At 35.2% G+C, this 23,914-nt stretch overlaps 1 protein-coding gene and 1 pseudogene across 1 annotated transcript; one reads left to right on the forward strand and one right to left on the reverse strand.

Moving 5' to 3' along the window:
• Window positions 1-1,953: 1,953 nt before the first annotated feature.
• LOC132629990 (uncharacterized) lies at window positions 1,954-8,807 on the reverse strand. The gene is made up of 4 exons (XM_060345471.1): window positions 8,666-8,807; window positions 8,504-8,581; window positions 8,318-8,416; window positions 1,954-2,296 (listed from the first exon to the last, which is right to left on the reverse strand). Exons 1-4 carry the CDS (start codon window positions 8,666-8,668, stop codon window positions 2,216-2,218), a joined length of 261 nt encoding a protein of 86 aa, XP_060201454.1. The 5' UTR covers window positions 8,669-8,807; the 3' UTR covers window positions 1,954-2,215.
• Window positions 8,808-16,088: 7,281 nt separating this feature from the next.
• Window positions 16,089-22,487, forward strand: LOC132633670 (uncharacterized; annotated as a pseudogene).
• Window positions 22,488-23,914: the final 1,427 nt, after the last annotated feature.

A 23,914-nucleotide genomic window follows, 5' to 3' on the forward strand; every position in this document is an offset into this window, starting at 1 on the left:
TTCATTAAACTAGCATAAAAATAGATTTCAAACATGTAAATCAAATGGATATATAGTAGAATTTTGCACTCAAACAAGTGAAGTTCAGATTTTAGATTTGCATATGTGTCACTTCAATTGTTCGATTGGATATATACTACCTCTCATCAGCCCACATACCGAATAATTCTTTCAGTATTGGTCGTTTAATTGTTCTCTCTCATTAAAGTGATGTATGAACACAAAGATACTGCATACTAGTCCCAATATTGGATCAAAGTCATCCTCAAGAATCAAGAGTTTGCACCATGGAGAAAGAGACAGGTAAAAAGGTGCTAAAACTTCACATGCAGCGGTGGAGCTAAGGGCACAAGGGGTACATTTGAATCTTTAATTAGTTCGAAAAATTATACTGTATGTATAAGGTTGAAGATACATTTTACGTATATATAGTAAATGTTGAATTCCCTTACTTCTTCACGCGTATACTTTTTATATTCTACATCTCGCTAATGAAAAGTTTGGCTCCATCACAGCAGTAAAAATGGCCTAACCTGAAACTTGTCCTCCTAAAAATCCATCATAAACTTGATAACAAACTTAAAATTATCATAATAAAGAAGACTCGAGCCTATCCCTTTCACCTTTTGGGAAAAGATAACATTTTTCCTAAGGTGAATCTTGTTAAATCAATTGAATAAATAGCACATGATGTCCATAATTTTAAAAGTCACGGGCAAGAAAAAAACGAAATATACATCAAATTCAACAAAATGGTCCCTAAAATTAACTGCAGGTACAAGCATGCCAGTTGTAAATGATCCCACAAAATCTTCAATTTTTTATGGTAGATTTTTTGCCAGTTATGCAAGAAAAGGATACCCAATACAAATGAAAATAAGATCTTCCTTTGCAGGAATCCTAAATTAAATTAAAATCCGAGTCACGTGGACAATGGCGAAGTCGAGAAATTCGCTAAAGGTGTTTAAATTTCACTATATATGTATAAAAAGCAATATCTGACAAGTGACATATATAAACAACATAAATTTTCCAATGAAGAGTGTTCAACTAATCATCTTTCGGTGAATGTAGCTCAGCCCTGCACATGGACCTTACTCTAGCCATGTTTGAGAGCTAAAAGTTTATGTTAGTTGTAGCATATTTTTCTTCAACTATTTCCTTTCTTTCTACAACAGTAGTGCCCGACTCAACCTGCATGTAATTTTCCAAGCAGCCTAGTACTAGCTATTTTATTTTTCTTTTGATAACGGTAGCTTCCGACATAATTTGCATGTGACTGAAGCAGATGATTAAATCTTTTAGTTGACTTGGAGGGTGCCTTTCTTCTTCTATTTCCTTTCTTTCTAGTGTCCGACTCAACTTACATGTAATTTATGAGGCAAACTATTTAAAATCCAGAAGTTTAGCTGGAATTCGAATTTGGAAACTCCAAATCGCACTTCTATGACCCGGTTAAGAATACCACTTATCCCCCAGGGCATGCTCACTTGGCAAAGGTTGAGGAATTTGTGGCTCAGGCCACAAGTTCGAGCCCTATGCCTAGCTAACTAAGCCTAGTATTTAAGTAGAGCAGTGTAGATGAGCGAGCCCATCATTCCCGAGTTTTGAAGGCTACAACTTGTCCTAGGATTGGCTCCCGTTAGATTTCTCGGTATAAAAGAAAAAGAAAAAATACCACTTATCCATGTAAAAGGTTCACTACTTTTTTTTTTCTCTGAGCTCGGGTTCTGGAGGAAGACGAAATTTTCGTTAATACAGAGAGGACACTCAGAGCAAGGACAGTTAAAAGTCACTTGAATTTACCCCGCTTACTATCTCATACATCGATGTAGTTACAGTTCAAAAACTCAAGACCAACAGTATAGGAGACAGGAGGCGTTAAGCGCGCTACTGACATCAATTTAAGCATCATTTTCTGTAATTTAACATAAGAATGACACTTTCACAACATAGCACAACTGAAGAAATATTATTAAGTTGGAGATACAATTCAGATGTCATGTGTGCTTTGAAACATAGATGTACAAGTTACCAAGAAAAATGTAAACAGGTTCAGTTGCATATTATCCAAATCTCCACAAACTAAATTAACCAAGATGATCTTCGTAGGACACATCATTTTGCCAATATAGGTGAACCTGCATTGTCTCAAGGAGGAAGTAACCGATATTTGCTTTTGCTGAATACAGTTAAAAGTTTCAAACTTCCAAAGTTAGTCCTGCTTGGTATCATCCGCTCCAACTGCCTTAGGTATAGGATGGGGGGCGCCAGAACCTGGTTCTTCTCCTGTAACCTGTCAAACATGATGCCATCTGTTATACTGAGCTATTGGTTAACACAATAAATAAGCTAAACAAGAGGACGTAACTTTAGTTCAAATGGCACAAAGACAAGTATAGCCACCATCCTTTAGAAGTTACTAATAGATTTTTTTTTTTTTGATTAAGCACCGGGTGTCCGGGTCTCTTTGAGCCCCGACTAATCCCGGGGGTGCACAGGCCCTCGGCAAGGAGTTTCCCGCAAGTGCACCACGGTTAATTCAGGGTTTTACCCCAGTCCGATGGCCCTCAGAAATTGTTTGCACCCAGTGGGTTTCGAACTTGAGACCTTGAAGGGGAGCACCCCAAGGCTCAAGCCAATTACCACCAGGCCAACCCCTGAGGGTTGAAGTTACTAATAGATTTATGGAGTCCATTTTGTGTTTCTTTGATAATAAATGCAAGAAACCGTTCATTTCCTTCCACTTTTTCTTCTTAATAATTCAAACAGGCCATAGATTGATGATTTTGAAGCTCAGACTACAAGTACTGCAACTAACTATTTAGCAAATGGCAAATTTAATGGGATGTCCCCGAAAAATACCGTTCACCTTTATTATGAAATAGTATCTCTTCTTTTTATTCCATAATTTAGTGACAGCGTATGTCTATAGATTCAACTCTACACAATAAAAATGTCATTCAATATCGTTCTTCGTAACACACACTCCCCCCCCCCCCCCCCCCCCCATATTCAACTCTATCCAATAAAAATGTTATTCAATATCGTTCTTCGTAACACACACACTCCCCCCCCCCCCCCCCCTCCTCTCTCTCTTTTAGTGGATTAGTATAAACTTCGTGAATCTACCATTTTAAACATTTCTTCACCTGTAACTTGAAAAAACATTATACATACTATTTTAGTTGCAAATTCTAAAAGTTCATGGATCAAATAGTCCAGCTCCAGAGAAGCCTATCCTAACAAATACAATATCTATTCTAGTGCCATATATGGAAGTCATCTACATAGTATGTCAAATAGTTATGAAAACAAAAGTAGAGGTGAGAGCTTTGAGGTTTTGACTAGCAAGCAATATGTAGTAAAAGCATATCTAGAAACTCAGCTAGCTTTGCCTCTAGCTACCATAAAAAAGCTGCTCTCCATAAACTTGAATTCATATTTGAACAAATATATTCTCTTTTAGCATATTTATGTAAAGTTATTTAGCAAGTTATGAAGACCCATTTATTCCTCACTTGATATCATATGCTCATAATACCTTGGAATAAAACAACTTTAGGCATAAAGATGTGCCAATATTTTTTTTTGATGAAAGATGAAGATGCGCCAATATGCACCCGCAAGGGTGGCCGAGTTGGTTGAGTAGGGATCTCCCAAATGGGAGGTCTCAGACTCTCAGGTTCGAAACCCCTGCATGCTTTCTCGGTCGAGCTCGTCGCGCGGTGATGCAAATCGAGGTACCAAGGTCAATATCAAGAGTGAGGGCGTGGGCTACCTTGAATATGAAAACTTTCAATCAGCCATGATGAGCTCAAAGTGCTATGGAAGAGTCATTAAAAGAGCTTTTGAAGTCCACAACATGCTCAAGTGGATTCACAAAGGAAGTGGTGAAAACCAAGGTCGTCATCAAGGGCTTTGGACCATTCTTCCAACCGTCATGAGTTTGGGACTTTCACATTAGGGCTAGTTAGTTTTTGAATGAACGCTTGGATAAAGCTCCTTTGTGAGTTTTGGGGAAATTCTCTTATCTCTCCAAGTTGAACCTTCTTGATTACTTGTATGAGTTCAATTTCTCTTCCCCCTTGGTTTAAATCTAATGATTATCACATTTTAATTGTTAGATTATTCTATCTTTTCTTCTAAAGTTTATTCTCCCTCCTTTATATTTCTTAATCATATTGTTGTATCTTATCTTGCTTGCGTGATTGTGGTTCAATTTATCATTCTCGCATCTAGAATCACATCATGCGGGGCTTGCCTAGTGCGGGTTACCTCTCCTATGTGGTTTGCGTGCTATTATACAGGAGTGGGGTTTTACCCTGTGCGTTCCCAAAGGGTAGCGGCTGCAGGTTCCCATGTTATCAAAAAAAAAAAAAGATGTGCCAATATGCACATTTTGATTTTTTTTGTTTTTTGTTTTTTTTGATCAATTATGCAATGAACATAAATTACTACCAGTGTGTCAAAACCCCCAAGAAAATTAGATGTGGCATAAACTAATATTGTGATGTGTCAAGATAGTATAAAGCATAATATATGAATTAGGGAAAGAAAATTTAAAGTCAGGGAGTGGCTCCATTTCAATCCAGAAATAAACAGGCGAAAGAAGATTTGAACTCTAACCAGTGTAGGAAACAAACTTATAAGCAAGGTCGTTGCAGTGAAGAGTCTCAAATGAACTTATAAGTTGCGGAAGTTATTTTTCATTTCAATCGACAAATAAACAGGAGCAAAAAAATCGAGGTCTAACATGTCTTGGGAGGCCGTGAAACAAAATGCAGGACTTTTTGAAGTTTTTAATTAACAGAGTAGTTCTACAATGTCTCCTCAGAGAAATATTTCAATCACGTTGAGGGTCATATCAGGGGCGGATTTAGAGGGTGGTGAGGGTGTTCACCCGAACACTTATATTATAGATATATGGTAGATTCTATGTGTTATGTACATATATTAACTTTTGAATACCCTGAGCAAATGCACAAAAGGTAAGCTCAAGCAGTCCAAGGTGTTCAAAATTGTCTCTAGTGTCCTATAGGTTTGATTCCCAAGAACAACATTATTTTTTATATTTAGCTTTTGTTGTTTTTTCCGAACCCCTGAGTGTAAATCTTGGATCCGCCACTGGGTCATATCTAAAACTTATTTTCATAAGAACCGAACACTTAAACCTCATGAAACGCATTTCCAAGTACTGTACAAAAGCTTGAACTCAAATGACAGATCATTGGAGAAGAGTGTTCCCTTCCATTATGAATCTCAGGCAATCAGGAAATTTTGTATAGAAAATTTTCATCATTCTGGAAAGAGCTGATTGGATAAGAAACAAGTCAACAACGACACAGATTTTCTTTCCAAGTACAACGCATGTTTCTTTCTTTTTGTCTATCATTAAAATTAGAAAAATGAAGCAAAAACTATAATCAAGATCATGTGCGTCAAATGTCCTCAAAGATTTAGCACATTGATTCTTCAACCCATACTTCACATATGTACATTCATCTTCAGAAAAATATAATGTTCTAAATTGTTATCATCAAAAATACTGTCTGGGTATTCAAACAGTCACTCTCCACTTTTTCAATGCTTCCCCAAATAAAAGGGTATTACAGGCACAACGAGGTCACTAACTCCAACAAAAACAACTCTTTCCTGAAGAAAGCTAAATGATTTTGCATTTCCTATATCCAAATTTCAAACAACCTGATCACCGCATTACCAAACAAAAGATATATCCAACCACCCAAAACACACACACACGCGCGCGAGAGTTTATATGAATCAACTAGTATCAATCCAAGTAGTTCGGTTGGCTATACGAATCCATTCCGCTTATTTAGGCATGTAGTGGTAACATATACACGCAGGTGGGACCTCTGAATTTCAAGCAAACACTAAGCAGTTTGTTAAGGTCTATGTGTATACATACAGACAGACGCACACCAATGAATTTCAATCACACACGCTAAGCAAGATCATCTAGCTCATTTATTTCCCAAGATCAAATTTTTCCAAGCAAGTCAACAAGTTGAAACAAAATATCATGGCCTAATCAAAGACGGAGCCAGTATTTGAAACTTTATGGGTTCTGGATTCTAGGACATGACCTCAAGTGTTCGTAACTGGGTTCTGAATTTAATTTTTGTACATATTTGATTATTTTTAGCACATATACAGAGTTTAGAACAAAGCTACTAGGTTCTATCGAACCCACATTTCATATACTACCACTTACATTCCTTGCATACCCAGTGAGATCCTACAAGGTGGGGTGTATGCAGACCTTACAACCCCCCCCCCCCCCCCCCACCAAAAAAAAAATAAAAAATTGTGGGGTAGAGAGGCTGTTTTGGGGCTATATACTACCACTACTTACAGAAGCCCTAATAATCAAACCACTTACAGAATGTTTTTCAAGCAAGTCAGCATGCATAAATAAAAGATCACGCCTTTATTAATAAACAACTTACAGACTTATTGGGTTCTAGTAGCTTACAAATTTTTCAAGCAAGTCAAGTGAAACAAAAAATCACGTCTTTACAATCAAACAGCAAAGAGAATTATTGGATTCTAGTAGCTTACAAATTTTCAAGCTAGTGAACACTTTGAAACACAAGACATGCCTTTCCAATCAAACAACTTACCAAAATATTGGGGGTTTATCCACTTACAAATTTTTTCAAGCAAGTCAACACTTAGAAACAAAAAATCAGTCCTTTACAGTTAAACAACTTACATAATTATTAGGTTCTAGTAGCTTACAAGTTTTTCAAGCAAGTCAACACTTTTAAAAACCTTTACAATCAACATACACACACACACACACACGACACATATATGAATCAACTAGTATCAATCCCAAGTAGTTCGGTTGGCTATACAAATCCACTCCGCTAATTCTGTATGCATGTGTATACAAATACAAACACGGGGCACCAATGAATTTCAATCAAACACTCTAAGCAAGATTCTCTAGCTCATATATTCCCAACAAGAAAAATTTTGCAACCATTTCAACAAGTTGAAACAGAAGATCACGCCCTAATTATCAACGACCTACCTAATTATTGGGTTTAGTAGTTTAAAAGTTTGTCAAGCAAGTCAACACATCTAAGCAAAAGATCACGCCTTTACAATCAAACAACTTACAGAATTATTAGGTTTATTATCTAACAAGTTTTTCAAGCAAGTCAACACAATAAAGATCATGCCTTTACAATCAAACAACTTACAGAATTATTAGGTTTATTAGCTTACAAGTTTTCAAGCAAGTCAACACAATAAAGATCACGCCTTTACAATCAAACAACTTACAGAATTATTAGGTTTATTAGCTAACAAGTTTTCAAGCAAGTTAACATGTATAAACAAAAAAATCACGCCTTTATAATTGAAAAAACTTACAGAATTATTGGGTTTATTAGCTTACGACTTACATAAGTGGGGTCTGGCTAGTCTCCTCCGCCCTTTTCCTTATTTAGTAGTATTAGTTAGTATTCGTGTAGTAGCTTATTCTTCAATTTGTTCTGTTCATCTTGTTATTCTGCTGTCATTATTTTTTCTCAATCCTGCTTTAATTTCACTTGTTTCGAGCCGAGGTCTATCAGAAACAACCTAAGGTCTACGTTGTTATTCTGCTGTCATTATTTGCTTACAAATATTTTAAGCAAGTCAACACTTCAAAACAAAAAATCGCGCCTTTACAATCAAACAACTTACAGAATTATTGTGTTTATTAGCTTACAAATCTTCCAAGAAAGTCAATAAAGATCACGCCTTTAATCAAACATCTTACAGAATCATTGGGTTTATCAGCTCACAAATTTTCAAAGCAAGTCACAACTTTGAACTTAAAATCACGCCTTTATAAGCACCCAAGGGTGTGTCCTAGTGTTCAATGAAGTGGTTTGAGAATCATGAGCTCTCAGGTTTAAATCCCAACAGAGATTTTTTTATTTTTTATTTTAAAAAAAACACTAGGGTGATTTCTTCTCATCTGTCCAAGCGTTAGTGGACAGAGTTACTGGGCACCTAATACAGAGGCGTATGGTTATGGGTTCAATTAAACCCCTAACTTTCAACGCGAAGCATAAATTTATCTGTAAAAATTTACTAAAATTTCAATAAATAGTAGATATGAGCCCATAACTTTAAAAATATAATGAGTTCAATGCTAATAATTTTAGAATTGAACCCATCGACTTTAAATCCAGGTATACTGTGGAATTAGTCAAGGTGCGTGTAACCTGGCCAGTTATAAAAAAAAATAAAAAAAAAAAGATCACGCCTTTATAATAGAAAAAAAAAAACTTACAGAATTATTGGATTTAGTAGCTGATGGTTTAATAGGACAAGCAGGAGGTGCTCTTTCTGGTCGCTGATACTCCTTCCCCATAATTCTATAAATCTTCGACTAAAACAATTCCACAAAAAAAAAGGGAAAATTAAAACTATAAAAACCATTATTTAAAAGATTAATTTAGTGTGTTAAGGATCTTACCATGAGAATATGAAAGAGAACAGGTAATAAATTAACGATCGGAACGAGGAACAGTGGTATTAAGCACATTACACAGACCTATAATAATAAAAAAAAATGAAAAATCAGAAACTGATATAATTGATTAGTGGAAATTGAATTAAGAATATATTTGATTCTTACCATTTTTTCGATTTGTTTGAGAATGTTTTTTTGGTTTCTTGATTTCTCGTTTGTTGTACAGAGAAGAAGATGATTTTTTGTTGTTTTTTTTGATGATACAATGGACTGTGTCTACTTTCGGGTCAAAGAGTGGACTTTTGAATGAGATCCGAAATTTAGCTTATGGGCTACTCAAGAGAAGAAAGCCCAAGCCCATGTTCAACAACAAATTTTATGGGGTTGCCAGCAGTATAAAAAAAAAAATTCACAAAGTAGAATTTCATAGCAAATTAGGGATATTTGGGCAAAAATAAGGCCCAATTTCTGTAGAATCCTAGAGGAAAATAAAAATATAAGGCAACTTATGCCTTAAGACATAGTTTCTATATAGAAGTTATATCTTTTACCCATTGTCCGGTATAGCTTTTGTCTTAGGCAGAAATTAGAACTACAGAAGTTATGTCTTATAAGGCCTAACTTAAGGCCTAACTTTCGCGAAACCTTGCCTTGGGATTTACTTTTTTTTTACTGAGCCGAAGTTCGAACTCAAAACTTTGGAATATTTTCGACCACTTTTTTAGGGCAAGAGAAAAAATTAAAGACCAGCAATTTGAGGGGCGCGTTTGAAGGCCAGCAAAAAAAATTGCTTCACTAATCCAAATGTCATGATTAATATATTTTTTTTACTCTTTTTAAAGTCTATCTGATAAATAAAAATAAATTAATAAGATTTGATCTTACTCGACCCAACCCAAAATTTAAACCGGCGGCACAGTTGATCAAATTTAAATGAGATCGTTTTTATAAAAACAAAAAAATTAGGGTAAAATTTGAAAAGAACAATGAAAAGGTGAGATAGAAAAAAGTGAAAACAGGTTTTGAGGTGTTTTTTAAATTTCAATTTGGAATTTTAATGAGAAAACATTGATTTTCAAATTATAAAAATTATGAAAAGAAATAATAATTCTCGTGGCCGACTCGTAAATACTCCCTCCGTTCCATATTACTTGTTCACTTTTCCTTTTACGCATCCTTTAAAAACTTACAATAAAAATGTGTTTTTACAACATTATCCTTATCTTTCTACAATAAATTTGTACTCTAATCAATACAATTAATTTAAAAATAATTAATGTTAAGGTCATAGGAAATGTCTTGTTACTGCTTGAACTTAGAGCATTTTCCCTGCATTTTGCTTTCATTGGACTATGTCTTGTTACTGCTTGAACTTAGAGCAGATAGTTATGAGTATAATTCTTGCATTATGTTGAGTAGATAGTTATGAGTATAATTCTTGCATTATGTTGAGCAGATAGTTATGAGTATAATTCTTGCATTATGACTTGCTTCCGTTTGATGATGATGACATATTTGGTTTCAGTTTTATTGAAAGAAGTTGACATTAGTTGGTTCATCTAATGGGTTCATTTGTTTGTTGAATGGCGCGACGCATAATGAATATCATTCCGTTTGTACTAGTAATCCTCTTTTGGGTGAGTATTTGAAGGTTAATTTGCCCGAATGGGAGAAAAGGGTTCGTCGTGTTGTTTATGGATTTTGCTTTAGCGAGGCTTCTGGACCGTATAAAGTATTGAGATTAGTAACCAGAAAGTTTCGTGGTCGTCCAGAAGTATCTGAATTTGAGATTTATACTCTTGGATTTGATGATAACAAGTGGAGAAATGCAGGGCAAAGCTCCGATACCTTTATGGAGAAAACTAAGGAATGTTAATGTCGATGGTTCTCTTCATTGGATGGATGATGAAAACAAAAGTGCCAGCATTTACTCCTTTAATATCGGGACAGAAAAAGTGAAGCCCCTACCAACTCCACCTGGTTTGGAAACTCCATCTGTGTGGTTGATGCTAGCGGAGTTGGGGAATTGTCTATGTTTGTCTGTTAATAGCTCTTTTCAGCATACTGATATATGGTGGATGAAAGATATGGAATAGCTGAATCTTGGACTAAAGATCGCATTTTGAAGGAATTTATTCAGCTAGATATCCGTCATGATAGATTTATACCAATAATAATTTGGAACGACGGGTAAATCTTGATGCAAAGCGAACGTGGCACACAGCTAGTTTCTTACAACCCAAAAGAGAAGAAGTTTAGGAAGGTCAATTTTTGTGGTAGTGGCATTGTAGCGACTAGATACATTCCAAGCTTTTACTCGCTCAAGACTATCATGGGCGACAACTTTGAAGTCTCAAATGTTTATCATAAGACTCGGAGAGTTTAGTATTTGTTTTGTCTTACTTCCTCCAAGATATGATGTTTTGCTTCTGTAATTCTGGTATAATGTAGTTGAAAATCTGGCAACATTTATTGTTTTGTTCTGGTAGAACAACTCTGCCACTATAAGTATAAGTTGTCCATTTTAACATCCCAATTTACTTTCATTGCAAAGTTTTCAAGGTTGCATTTCTTTATTCATTTCACTCTGCACTTGTTTGAATTGAACGAACTACAAAGGGACAAAACGCTGGCGTATCAGTCAAGCATTTTGATTGAAAAAGGTACTTTGGTGGCCTTGTTTGGGGTAAACGGGACATTAACTTTTGGGTAAAGTTAATGGGGTGCTTCGATTGGGAGTGACATTTTGATTGTGTCCTGATTATTCAGATAGTTTGTCTTAGGCTTTTATTCAAGCTAGCCATTTTCATACTACCTACTAACCTTCGAATGAGCAAGTAATTTATTTTCATATGTACATTTTAATTGAGCACGAATCTGTTTAGTTTTAGCGTGATGCTCTGTCCTATTCTATTCTTGCCTTGCTTTTGAGTCAAACTTCCATTCCATGGGTATCTTTACTGCCTTTAATCTACATATAAGCAGTATGAGAGGTGACTTTTGTAATCCTTACATGTTGATATTACTCTGATATTTTTATTGCTATGAAATGCTTATTGGAGTACCCTTCGGCTTTTTTGTCAAATTCTGAACATTTCTGTTGCCATTGTCGTATCATGCTTTTTGTTGATAGCGATGTGTTTTTACTCTCTTGAAGTATCATATCTGGTGGTATCTACAATAAGTGAAAATTATATAAGTTTCAGCTATCATGCATACTATCATTTTCTTTTGTTTCATATTTTCTCTTCTAGGCTGTGGTACAATCTCTCATTGTCTCATTCTTTGGACTGTGAAGTGGACTATATGAGCTTTCTTAACGAAGAACAGTTCAGAATTTCATTGTTGCTTATCGAGAACTTTATATATCTTCCTTGTGTTGGTGCAAGTTTATCATTCAGCATCTTTTATCGAATTCAAATATATATTTGAAAGGTTAGAAAACTTTTGGCCATTTTCATTTCAGTGTTTGATCCAGGGTCCTTGTATTGTCCATATTTGTGCATTTTTTCTTAATCTCAAAAGATCATCCTATTTCTGAATTTGGGCTATTGCTGTGAAATCTGATGCCTAGTTGATGGACCAAATCCAAAACCAAGTTTCTTCATTGGAATCTATTAGATTTTGGTAGAACAACATACTAGATAATTAATATTGAACGATTCACGGTGAAGGGAAACTTCAACTAAACAAATCAATCCTTTGCAATAGCATCTATTATCCATTTTTCTTGCTACCTAGTAATCTTCCATTGAGCAAATTATTTCCTTGATTTTTCTTTTATACATTGCATGTGACTTATGAGCACAAACCAGCTTGGTTTAGCTTGGAGCTCTCTCCAGTTTGTTTCTTGGCTTGCTATTGAAACAAACTTCAATTTCCATGGCAGTCCGTACCGCCTTTAATTTTATTAGCTACTTGCTTTCATGATCAATTGATACATTAACTCCTTTTTTTTCTTATAACTGTGGTGTTGGGGTCAGCTTGCGCGCAGGGGCGAGTTACAGTATAACAAGGGGTTCGGCTGAACCCAGTAGCTTTTGCATAGACCATGTATTTGTATTAGAAATTCCAGTAAATGTATATATCTATCTCAGTGCAAACCCACTTACAAAAGTAAGCTGGTGATCCAGTGGCAAGGAAGAAGGGATAAAGCCTTCCGCGTCCAAGCTGTGGGTTTGAATCCCGCTTCCAACATACTTTTTCCCTTTTGAGAAGCACATAATAATATGTATATACACTTTTGCCCTTTGCTACACGATTTTGCCCTTTCTCTCATATAAGCTTTTTTTTTTTTAACAAAAAAAAGGTTTATTTTTAAAAACATAAGATTGACAATTAAAAATGCAAAAAGAACGTTCTACTCTAAAACAAAAGAGGCTCTCCGTTTCTATCACAAACATCAAACCAAAAATCAGATTTCTACAAAGACCCAAAACCTATTTGGTCTTTTTCTTCTTCAAAACTACAAAAGTTTTTGCCCACCAGCCACCCATCGTCTGTCGGAGTCCAAAAACCCAACTGGTGACTGGCACGTACAAGAACTCTTTCAGTTTATCCCTTTTTTTAAATATATTAAATACTGGTACTTGTTCATTAGCTTGGGGGTTATTATACATTAGCTTGAGGTCGTTGTCATGTCTTAAAATTCCGAACCCCCAAACCTCAAATCCTAACTCCGCCTCTGCTTGCGCGCACCTCGAATAACTCCACGAGGTACGTGCTACTTCTCACGGAAGAGCTATCGGGTAACTCTGTCCATCAAGGCTTGGACAAATAGGGCGAAATCACCTAATGTTTTTGCGAAAGATTAACTTCTTTTTTTCCTGTTAAAGGTGAGGGAACTTGAATTGGTTGCACCTCTCTAATTACGGCAAGTTACCTCCGGTATAAATTAAGGAATAAGGTTAGAAGCAGGATGAGAGGTGTTTTCTTAAACTTTACAGGGTAATCACATTATTATGTGTCTCTTTTCTTGTCAAGCTTTCTACTGATAGCACTTTTCTTATCCCTAAAAAAAATTGGCACATTTTATTCATCTTTCAAAACAAAAAAGAGTACAAAACTACAAGCCTTGTATGTCTTAATCATGGATCAATATCAAACTCAATATGTGGCAATCTCAATAACCCATCTTATTATAGAACCCAACTGGTGCAATATATTTGTTGAAAAGTTGTCATAGCATGCATTTCCATCCATGTCGCAACTGATGCAATAAGCTACGTGTCCAGTGCACGGAGAACTGCCTTCGGTAAGATGAAAGGATCAAAAGTTGTGCATAGCAAATGTGTCTTATTTATCTAAGTATTTAGTGAGAGCAGTACACATTTCTTAAATCAGAGGCTACCGGAGATTGAAAAAGGGTTTTGGGGACCGTGGAAACTTCAAACATGTACGTTTTGGAGGCTGCCTCATAAATGTCCGAAGTTTAAACTGCACAAGCAATGCCAACTTCAGATTTATATATTCGAAATTTTTGAAATTACTAATCTTACAAAAAATTATAAACTCGGCTTGCCACATAACAACCATATAAATTGGACTAACCTTTCAAATTATTATTTTGGTTTCAAATGGAATATTATATACTTTTATTTTCAATCATCAATTTGACTAATTTGTAATGAGTTCTTTTTCGAGTTTTACGTACTCCTGCATCAAAAATTATTACCATATCTAAAACATAAATAAATCAAACTTTTTAGAAATCAAATCAGGAGAATTAGTTAACTCTCAAAATATGAAACGATACATTAAATATGAGATTAACGGATTGGAGCATATAAGATGGATACAGTAATAATTAATCCTATATCTGATACATTCGGAGTCAAGATTTTCGACAAGGGGATTCAAAAATGTAAATAGATTGTCTCTAGCGAGACTCAAACCCACAACAATGGGCTAAACATTATGCCCTTTGACCGCTGAGTTGAAGTTCATATTTTGTTAAAGGGAATCAAAACTTAATATTTATACATAAATAAACAAATTGACCTTATATATATAGTGTAATTTTTCGACAAAAGGGATTCAACTTTGAAACCCCTTGCACTCCCATATACAATTAAACAAAAGTGACACTACTATAAAAAGAAGTCGAAACAACCTTTTTATTTATTTTCAAAGTGAAATTAATTACAATATGAAAGGATGTAACTTAATTGTCCCAAAGTTGGGATAAATTAAAAGTTCATAAACCTCACCTTTATAAAGGCTATTAGGGATAAATATGACAACATATAAAAGAATTAGGGGTGAACTGTAATGCACAACTAAGTTCTAACACGTATATAAAAGAAGAAAAAAACTGCTCAAAAGCAAATCTTCTGAGAAGTAGAACTGAAATTGAAGTTTCAAATCCTTTCTCCACTTTCAGTAACTCTTCTTTAAATTTCAGATTTCAAATTATCTATTTTTTTTAATTGTACAAGATTAATACTTGTAATTTGTTATCACTGTAAATATCATAACCTTTAGGGCACATTGGATAAATAGTCCCGAGATTAAATTTGAGATGAGTTTATCCACGTTTGGTTGGAAAATCACAGTATAACTAATCCAGGATTAGTTATCTCGGGTTGTAGTGTTATTTTATCCTGAAGGTGAAATAACTAATTCCGGGATAACTGGGATCCTAGGATATACGTGTTTTTGAGGGTTGTGTTAAATTTATCTTGTCATTCCCTTATGTAAATTGCAAATATATGTCCATGCATCTGGGTATAGGATACCCTTTGGAGATTACCAACTATTATTACAAATAGGTTTAATACATCAACATCGCCTTAAACTTTTCAGTAAATTTTATTTAGACACTCAAACTACGGCTTGTTCTAATCAAGCACCTTACTCTGTCTCAATCCGAGCTAGTTGGAGACTTGGAGTTGGAGCTAGCTATATGAATCCTCACTGATTGTGTCGTTCGATTTGAGATAATATAAGTCGTGCTTATAACAAAGGAAAAGTATTTACAGCTTGTCAAGATTCTGTATATTTTAAAACCGATAAAAGTGGGCATGATGTAATAGGAGTGGCAAACGGGTGGATCAGGTCGGATATGGGCTGGTTGAAAACGGGTTAAACAAAAAGCAGAAAAAATATCCGACCCGCCCATACTTAACACGGATAAAAAATGGGTTAACCGACGGATTCACGGCCAGGTGAGAACACAAGCTAAAAGTCAAAATAAGCCTAGACTCCCAAAAAGCAAGATATCATGAAAAATAACAAGAAGACAAATGCTTATTGATAATATGGATATCCATTTTTTGGTAGATAATATCCATATTTGATCAATTTTTAAATGGTGAGTTATCCAACCCATATATATGGGTCCGCATGTATGGTTACTGGTTTCTTTTGACCATTTTGCTAGCCTTAGGCATAAATAATATATGTGTAGTATGCATTATTTGTGCACCTTAACTTACTGATGTACCACAGACAGATTTTCAGTTTGAAAATATGACATGTACTCAATGGTTGCATATTAAGCTTATCAATACCCAATAGTGTGCTTCCTTACAGTTCTTGTTATTCTGGCTGAAGAGCTCAACGTTGTTTTTTGAATCTTCTAACAGAAATGTCTGCATATGATAATGTGGCTGGCGGGAAGTTGAAACTAAAGGGAAAGGCATTGGATGTAAAATCAGCTGGAATGAAGAAAAAGAAAAAGAAACAAAAGAAGGACTATGAGAGTTGGTGATATATTGAAATTTATAAATTCTTGCATTTTAGTATTACTGTTCCGCTGTACAGATTCCTCTGTCCCTCCCCCCACATTCAAGTTGGAGTACAATGAAACTTTATGGATGATAGCGAGTCCATGATGAGCTGAACAATTTATTCTTCTGATACAAACTAATAGTCCTAAACTCCACATTTTTCAATCATCAAATGCGCGGTAGAGTTTAGTGGAGTTTATTGCTTAAATAGTCACTGCACTATTAGAAATATTTGTTTGTATCAGAAAAGTCACTTACCTTTTGTTATCTCACTCAAATGTATATATGACCATTTTTTTAGTGAAGTTCATTGCTTAAACCGTCATTGGACTATTAAATCTGTTTTAGTGAAATAGCAAAAGATAAGTGACTTTTCTGATACAAAAGAAATAAAAGTGACTTTGTTCACCTATTTATAATAATTCAGTGACCATTTAAGCAATAAACTCGAGTTTAGTGATCTGATAGGTATGGTTAGAAGGTGTCATTTTGTTAGCATAATGGACAGATTGTAGAATATCTACATTAAGATATTCTCGATATGGTGAATATGAAGAGATACTATGAATATATGAAATATTATTAAGGATATTCTACATTTAGTGTAGAATATTATGTAACATTAGTGGAAAAATATTTTGTAGGATTTACATTTAGTGTAGGATATTTTACTTCCTTTCCTCTCTTATTTCTCTTGTATATAAATACCAATGTATTCTGATGTAAGGGAATCAAGTAATTGAGATAGTCATTCTTCAATTTCTCTTTTGTTTTCTCTGTTCTTGACATGGTATCAAAGCCTTCTTCTCATTATTTTGATTCATAGTGTCTTTCATTTGTGGTTCTTTAAAAAAAAAAATTGAAAGTTTAGTTCTCTTGACTGTTCGTCAACAAGCAGTCCTAAGAATCTAGGGCTCTTGGTTTTGGTTTTGGTCTTGGTTATTCTAGCTATTTTTTTGTGTCATTGTGTTTTTGATTTTCTCTATTCAGAAACATGACTTCACATCAATTTGAGTCTTTCAGTGTTCGTTTCACTGAAAAAAATTATTCAGCTTGGGAAATTCAGTTTCAACTTTTTGTCACGGGAAAAGAATTATGGGGCCATATAGATGGAAGTGATCCTGCTCCTAATGATCCTACAAAGTTAGGTCAGTGGAAGGTCAAGGATGCTCGAGTGATGACATGGATTTTAGGGTCAATTGACCCTCTTACTGTTCTTAATCTCAGGCCGTACAAGACTGCAAAGGCCATGTGGGATTATTTACAAAAGGTTTACAATCAAGACAATAGCGCTAGAAGATTTCAGCTAGAGCATGAAATTGCTAATTACTCCCAAGGAGGTCTCTCTATTCAGGATTATTATTCTGGATTTCAGAATTTATGGGCTGAATTTACTGATATTGTTTATGCTAAAATACCTGCTGAATCTATCTCTATAATTCAAGCAGTTCATGAGCAAAGCAAGCGAGACCAATTTTTGATGAAATTGCGATACGATTTTGAGAGTGTTCGCTTTAACTTGATGAATCGTGACCCGTCTCCCTCTTTGGATGTTTGTTTTAGGGAATTACTTCGTGAAGAGCAGCGTCTTGTCACACAAAATGCTTTCAAGCAAGCAAATGATGTCACTGTTGCATTTGCTGCTCAAGGAAAAGGAAAGGGCAGAGATATGACTAGAACTCAATGCTATAGCTGCAAGCAATATGGTCATATTGCTAGCAATTGTGGCAAGAAGTTTTGTAACTACTGTAAATAACATGGACGTATTATCAAAGAGTGTCCCACACGCCCTCAAAATCGTAGGGTCAATGCTTTTCAAGCTGAGGTAAATGGTTCCACAACTGACAACTCATCTTCTGCAGGACAAATTCTTACTCCTGAAATGGTCCAACAAATGATCGTGTCAGCCTTTTCGGCTTTGGGATTACAAGGTAATGATGTTGTATCTAACTTTTGGCTTGTTGATTCTGGTGCTTCCAATCATATGACCAACTTAACAAGTATACTAAAAAATGTTTGTAAGTATCACGGTCCATCACAAATTCAGGTTGCCAATGGTAGTAATTTACCCATTACCAAGGTTGGGGACATTACTCCAACTTTCAAGAATGTTTTTGTGTCACCAAAACTCTCAACTAGTCTTATTTCAGTTGGACAATTGGTAGAAAATAATTGTGATGTGAATATTTCTCGTAATGGTTGTCTTGTGCAGGATCAGGTGTCGGGGACGGTAATCGCGAAGGGGCCTAAAGTTGGAAGATTGTTTTCTATACATTTTTCCATTCCTCTTGTTCTATATTTTGCTTTTACTTCTGCTGCTAGTAAGATTGAGGTTTGGCATAAGCGTCTAGGACATCCAAATTCTATTGTGTTGTCTCATTTATCGAATTTTGGTTTATTGGGAAATAAAAATCAATTTTCAGCTGCTTTATTTAATTGTTCAACTTGTAAATTAGGCAAAAGTAAAACTCTTCCTTTTCCTAATTTTGGTAGTCGTGCTACAAAATGTTTTGATGTCATTCATAGTGATGTTTGAGGCATTTCACCAATTACTTCTCATGCTCATTTCAAATACTTTGTGACATTTATAGATGGTTTACATGGGTATATTTTCTCCGTTTCAAATCTGAGGTATTTTCCATATTCAAGACATTTTTGGCTTATATTGAGAATTAATTTTCTACATGCATCAAAATATTAAGATCTGATTCTGGTGGAGAATATATGTCTCATGAATTCAATAATTTCTTACTTGAGAAAGGAATTGTCTCACAACACTCTTGCCCATATACGCCACAACAAAATGGGGTTGCTGAGGGTAAAAATCGCCATCTCTTAGATGTCACTCGTACTTTATTGATTGAGTCTTTTGTCCCATCCAAATACCGGGTGGAAGCTTTGTCTACTGCTGTCTATTTAATAAATAGGCTGCCATCTAAAGTGTTAAATCTCGAGTCTTCATATTATCGCCTTTATCATCATAATCCTAGTTATCATAATTTTCATACATTTGGTTGTGTTTATTTTGTACATCTGCCTCCTTCTCGATGCAATAAAATTTCTGCTCAATCTACTAAATGTGCTTTTATGGGTTATAGTACTTCTCAGAAAGGGTTTATTTGCTATGATCCAAGTTCTAACGAATTTCGTATTTCTAGAAATGTTGTTTTCTTTGAGAATCAGTATTTATTTCCTACTCATGTTGAGTCATCTTCTGTTTCTCCTATTCTTCCTACTTTTGAGGATTTGTCATCTTCTTCTAAGCGGTTCAAACCTGGATTTGTGTATGAACGACGTCGGCCAGCTTTACCCCCTCCCAATACTGATCCACCACCTGAGACTGCTCCACAACTAGAATTTGAGATTTCTTCAAGGCCTACTTCTCTTGAGCCTACTCGGCGATCTACTAGACTGCGACGTACTCCTAATTGGTATGTTGTTTCCTCTACTTTATCCACCATTTATGTTCCAACTTGTTACTCACAAGCTTCCAAGCATGAATGTTGGCAGAAAGCAATGGAGGAAGAACTTTTGGCTTTTAAAGAAAATGACACATAGGACATTGTTTCATGTCCTTCAAATGTCCGGCCAATTGGATATAAATGGGCTTATTCAATTAAATTTCATTCTGATGGAACTCTTGATAGGTACAAAGCTCGCTTGGTTGTCCTTGGTAACAAACAAGAGTATGGTGTGGATTATGAGGAGACTTTTGCACCAGTAGCAAAAATGACTACGGTGCGAACTATTATTGCCATTGCTGCATCACAGAACTGGCCTCTTCATCAAATGGACGTAAAAAATGCTTTTCTCCATGGTGATCTGAAAGAAGATATTTATATGAAACCTCCACCTGGTTTGTTTTCATCACCCACATCAGATGTTTGCAAGTTGAAGCGATCTTTGTATGGATTAAAATAAGCTCCCAGAGCTTGGTTTGACAAGTTTCGATCTACTTTGCTTCAATTCTCTTTTGAACAAAGTAAATATGACTCATATTTGTTTATTCGGAAAACATCTACAGGTTGTGTTCTTCTTTTGGTATATGTAGATGACATCATTATCACAGGAACTGATTCTTCATTAATCACTAGCCTCCAGCAGCAACTTAAGGATTCTTTTCATATGAAAGATCTTGGTACTCTAACATATTTCTTGGGGTTGGAAGTTCATTATAATTTTTTAGGTGTTTTCTTAAACCAGCACAAATATACTCAGGATTTGATTGCTTTGGATGGTCTTCAAGAATCACCTTCTGTTGATACTCCATTAGAATTGAATGTAAAGTATCGCCGTGATGAAGGAGATCTTATTCCTAATCCAACTTTGTTTCGACAATTAGTTGGGAGCCTAAATTATCTTACTATTACTAGGCCTGATATCTCTTTTGCAGTTCAACAAGTCAGTCAATTTATGCAGACTCCCCGTCATCTATATTTAGTGGTTGTTCGTCGCATCATTCGATATCTCTCAGGAACATCTACTCGTGGATTATTTTTTCCTAGTGGTTCTCCTATTCAGCTTAAAACGTTTAGTGATTCTGATTGGGCTGGATGTTCTGATACTCGCCGCTCCGTCATGGGATGGTGCATGTTTCTCGGAGATTCTTTGATATCTTGGAAGAGCAAGAAGCAAGATCGTGTTTCAAAATCTTCAACGGAGGATAAATATCGAGCAATGTCTACTGCTTGTTCCGAGATTATTTGGCTTCGTGGTTTACTTGCAAAAATAGGATTTCTTCAATCTAGTCCTACTCCTCTCCATGCTGACAACACAAGTGCCATTCAGATTGCAACCAATCCAGTTTATCATGAAAGAACCAAGCATATTGAAGTGGACTGTCATTTTATCAGAGCAGTTGTAGATAGAAGAGTTATTACTCTTCCACATGTATCCAGTGATCTTCAGATAGCTGATGTGTTTACAAAATCAATGGAACGACAACGTCATCGGTTTCTAGTACGCAAATTGATGCTTGTTGATCCACTGGCATCAATTTGAGGGGGGATGTTAGCACAATGGACAGATTGTAGAATATCTACATTAAGATATTCTCGATATGGTGAATATGAAGAGATACTATGAATATATGAAATATTATTAAGGATATTCTACATTTAGTGTAGAATATTATGTAACATTAGTGGAAGAATATTTTGTAGGATTTACATTTAGTGTAGGATATTTTACTTCCTTTCCTCTCTTATTTCTCTTGTATATAAATACCAATGTATTATGATGTAAGGGAATCAAGTAATTGAGATAGCCATTCTTCAATTTCTCTTTTGTTTTCTCTGTTCTTGACACATTTAACAACTCTTACCACATTAACCTTGAACATTGAGGAACTACAATGTTTGATGCTTTCCAGCAGTTGAACTTCATTTAATAGCTATATCTTATTCTCATTGTTTCCAAACACTATTGGATGAGTATCTGTGCTATACTCCATGGTTTCGGCTAATGACAGAGCCACCTTTGTTGAAGGGATGTCAACTGACACCCTTGAAAAATTTACACTGTGTAGATAGGTAAATTTCTTATTATGTATATATACTACTCCTTCTGTCCCAATTCACGTGGCACTGTTTGGTTAGGCATAACATTTAAGAAAGAAAGAAATACTTTTGAAATTTGTGGTCTAAAACAAACCTTAGACTTTGTGTGACTACAAATCATTTCACTAAGGTTAAAGTAGAATTTTAAAGTTAAGTTGCTTCTAATTATAGCAAGGTGACATTTTTTTTTTGGACAAACTAAAAAGGAAAGTGTGCCACATAAATTGGGACGGAAGCAGTATTTGTTGAATCCATTGACTTCTTTATGTGTTTACTTCTTTTTATTTTGGCTCCCTTTAGTGAAAATCCTAGCTCCATCACTGGTTCCAACCTAGATAGCGGAACAAAAACATTTCGTCTTGTATGCTTGTGATAGATGATATTTGGTTTCTCTTGTCTGCCCACTTAACTAAATGTTTCTGACCGGATGTTATAGATGGTGGTAGTGGATCTATAGATGATCCTAGCAAGGAAGAGATCACAAATGCTACTAAATCCGTTGGTGAGGAAAATGCTGGTCGCTGGGATGATAATCTAACCCTTGCAGAGAGGCGATACATCGAACAAAGAGAGAAGATTGACCTACATGACATGGCCAAGATTGCTAATTAATCACATCGTGACCTAATCGAAGATTTCAATCAGTACTTGGCGAACACGAGCGAGCACTATGACATTCCTAAAGTCGGCCCTGGATGATCAGCACCAAATCAGGAATTCGCCGAACATGAGTGTCTGTTTTATGGTGTTATAAAGGGTGTATTGTACAGATTTTAGGTACTTATATAGTGACATAACTTGTACCAGTTTGAATTTAGTGAAATATATTCTTCTTAATTGCTTAATTTTTGAATATAGTATTGCTAGATCATTAATTGTTATGAGAGATTTTGGATGTCCCTATTCTTTTTTGTCTAGTCTAAAAAATTCATTAAGTGGGAATCGACCATTGGTCCTCTTGGTAAATAACTAAGTTTTTAAGGTATTAAGTGGGAATTGTTCCTATTCTACTCATATAGTCTGTGAAAGAGTATTCATGGAGTGTGCTAGATTTTTTTCCCAAGTAGCGTGGACTTTCAAATTGATCAAATATCCGAACATAACAAAAGTAGTAGAGATTAGTTCGTGTGACGGTGTTTTTTTTTTGTCACCCGTTGTTCGATATTCGTTTTGGGGTTCAAGCTTCTGAATAATTCCAAAGGGATGTTTCAAACTAACTCCAAGTATTCTTCCTCTCCCCATATGATTCCTTTTTTTATTGGGGAGAAAGGATCATACCCATCACCAAAGGTTGTAATAGGATAGGTAGGATCGCTTAATTTTTAACTAGAGGTCTCAAGTTTGATGATTGAGAATGATTTTTTTTGGTTGGAAACAATTCCCTTTTAATAGAGTTTATTCGGGACGAATCCAAGTTAATTAGAGTCACGAATTGCTTTCAAATTCCCTCAGCTTTCATTCAGATCGAGGGGCAGTCTTAACAACAATTAAAGATAAGAGTAATAGAGGCAATTCTTAAAACTTTTTTGATCCTGAAAGCAACACTCGACCTAGGAATTCTTGTTCGAACCACTAAGACATTTGAGGAAATAAAAGCCCTTTCAAAAGAAACTATACAAGAACAAATAGACTGTTTGATTCAGAAACAAGCATAAGAAGATTAATTAAGTTGAAAACTTTGATTTAGTTTTTGGATTTTTAAATTATTATAGTACTTTTTAAATAAATGTGATAAAAATAATAATTTAATTCGTTCGTTTGATATGTCAGTAAATTATTACATAAGATAACATTAACAAGTGATTTGGATGACTTAATGACCCGCGACGCCAATTTTTTTTATGTTAGGGCTTGAGAGTCTAGATCTAACCTCTATGTGATTTCTCTAAAAGCTAACGTGTCAAATGTTGGACAAATTATGAACTTATCTTGTCAAAAGATACTTTCTTTCAATACATAATTACTGAATTACCGTACTGAAGTTTTATTTTGCCGTACCGGACCGAACTATGAAAATTCGATATTTGATATCTATTTGCAATTATCAATCACCGAAATAAACTTTAAAAATACCAAACTAAATATCGAACACCCACCGCTAAACACAACACACAACACATCTTGAA

This window comes from Lycium barbarum, chromosome 3, assembly GCF_019175385.1.
Source record: "Lycium barbarum isolate Lr01 chromosome 3, ASM1917538v2, whole genome shotgun sequence".
NCBI lineage: Eukaryota > Viridiplantae > Streptophyta > Magnoliopsida > Solanales > Solanaceae > Lycium > Lycium barbarum.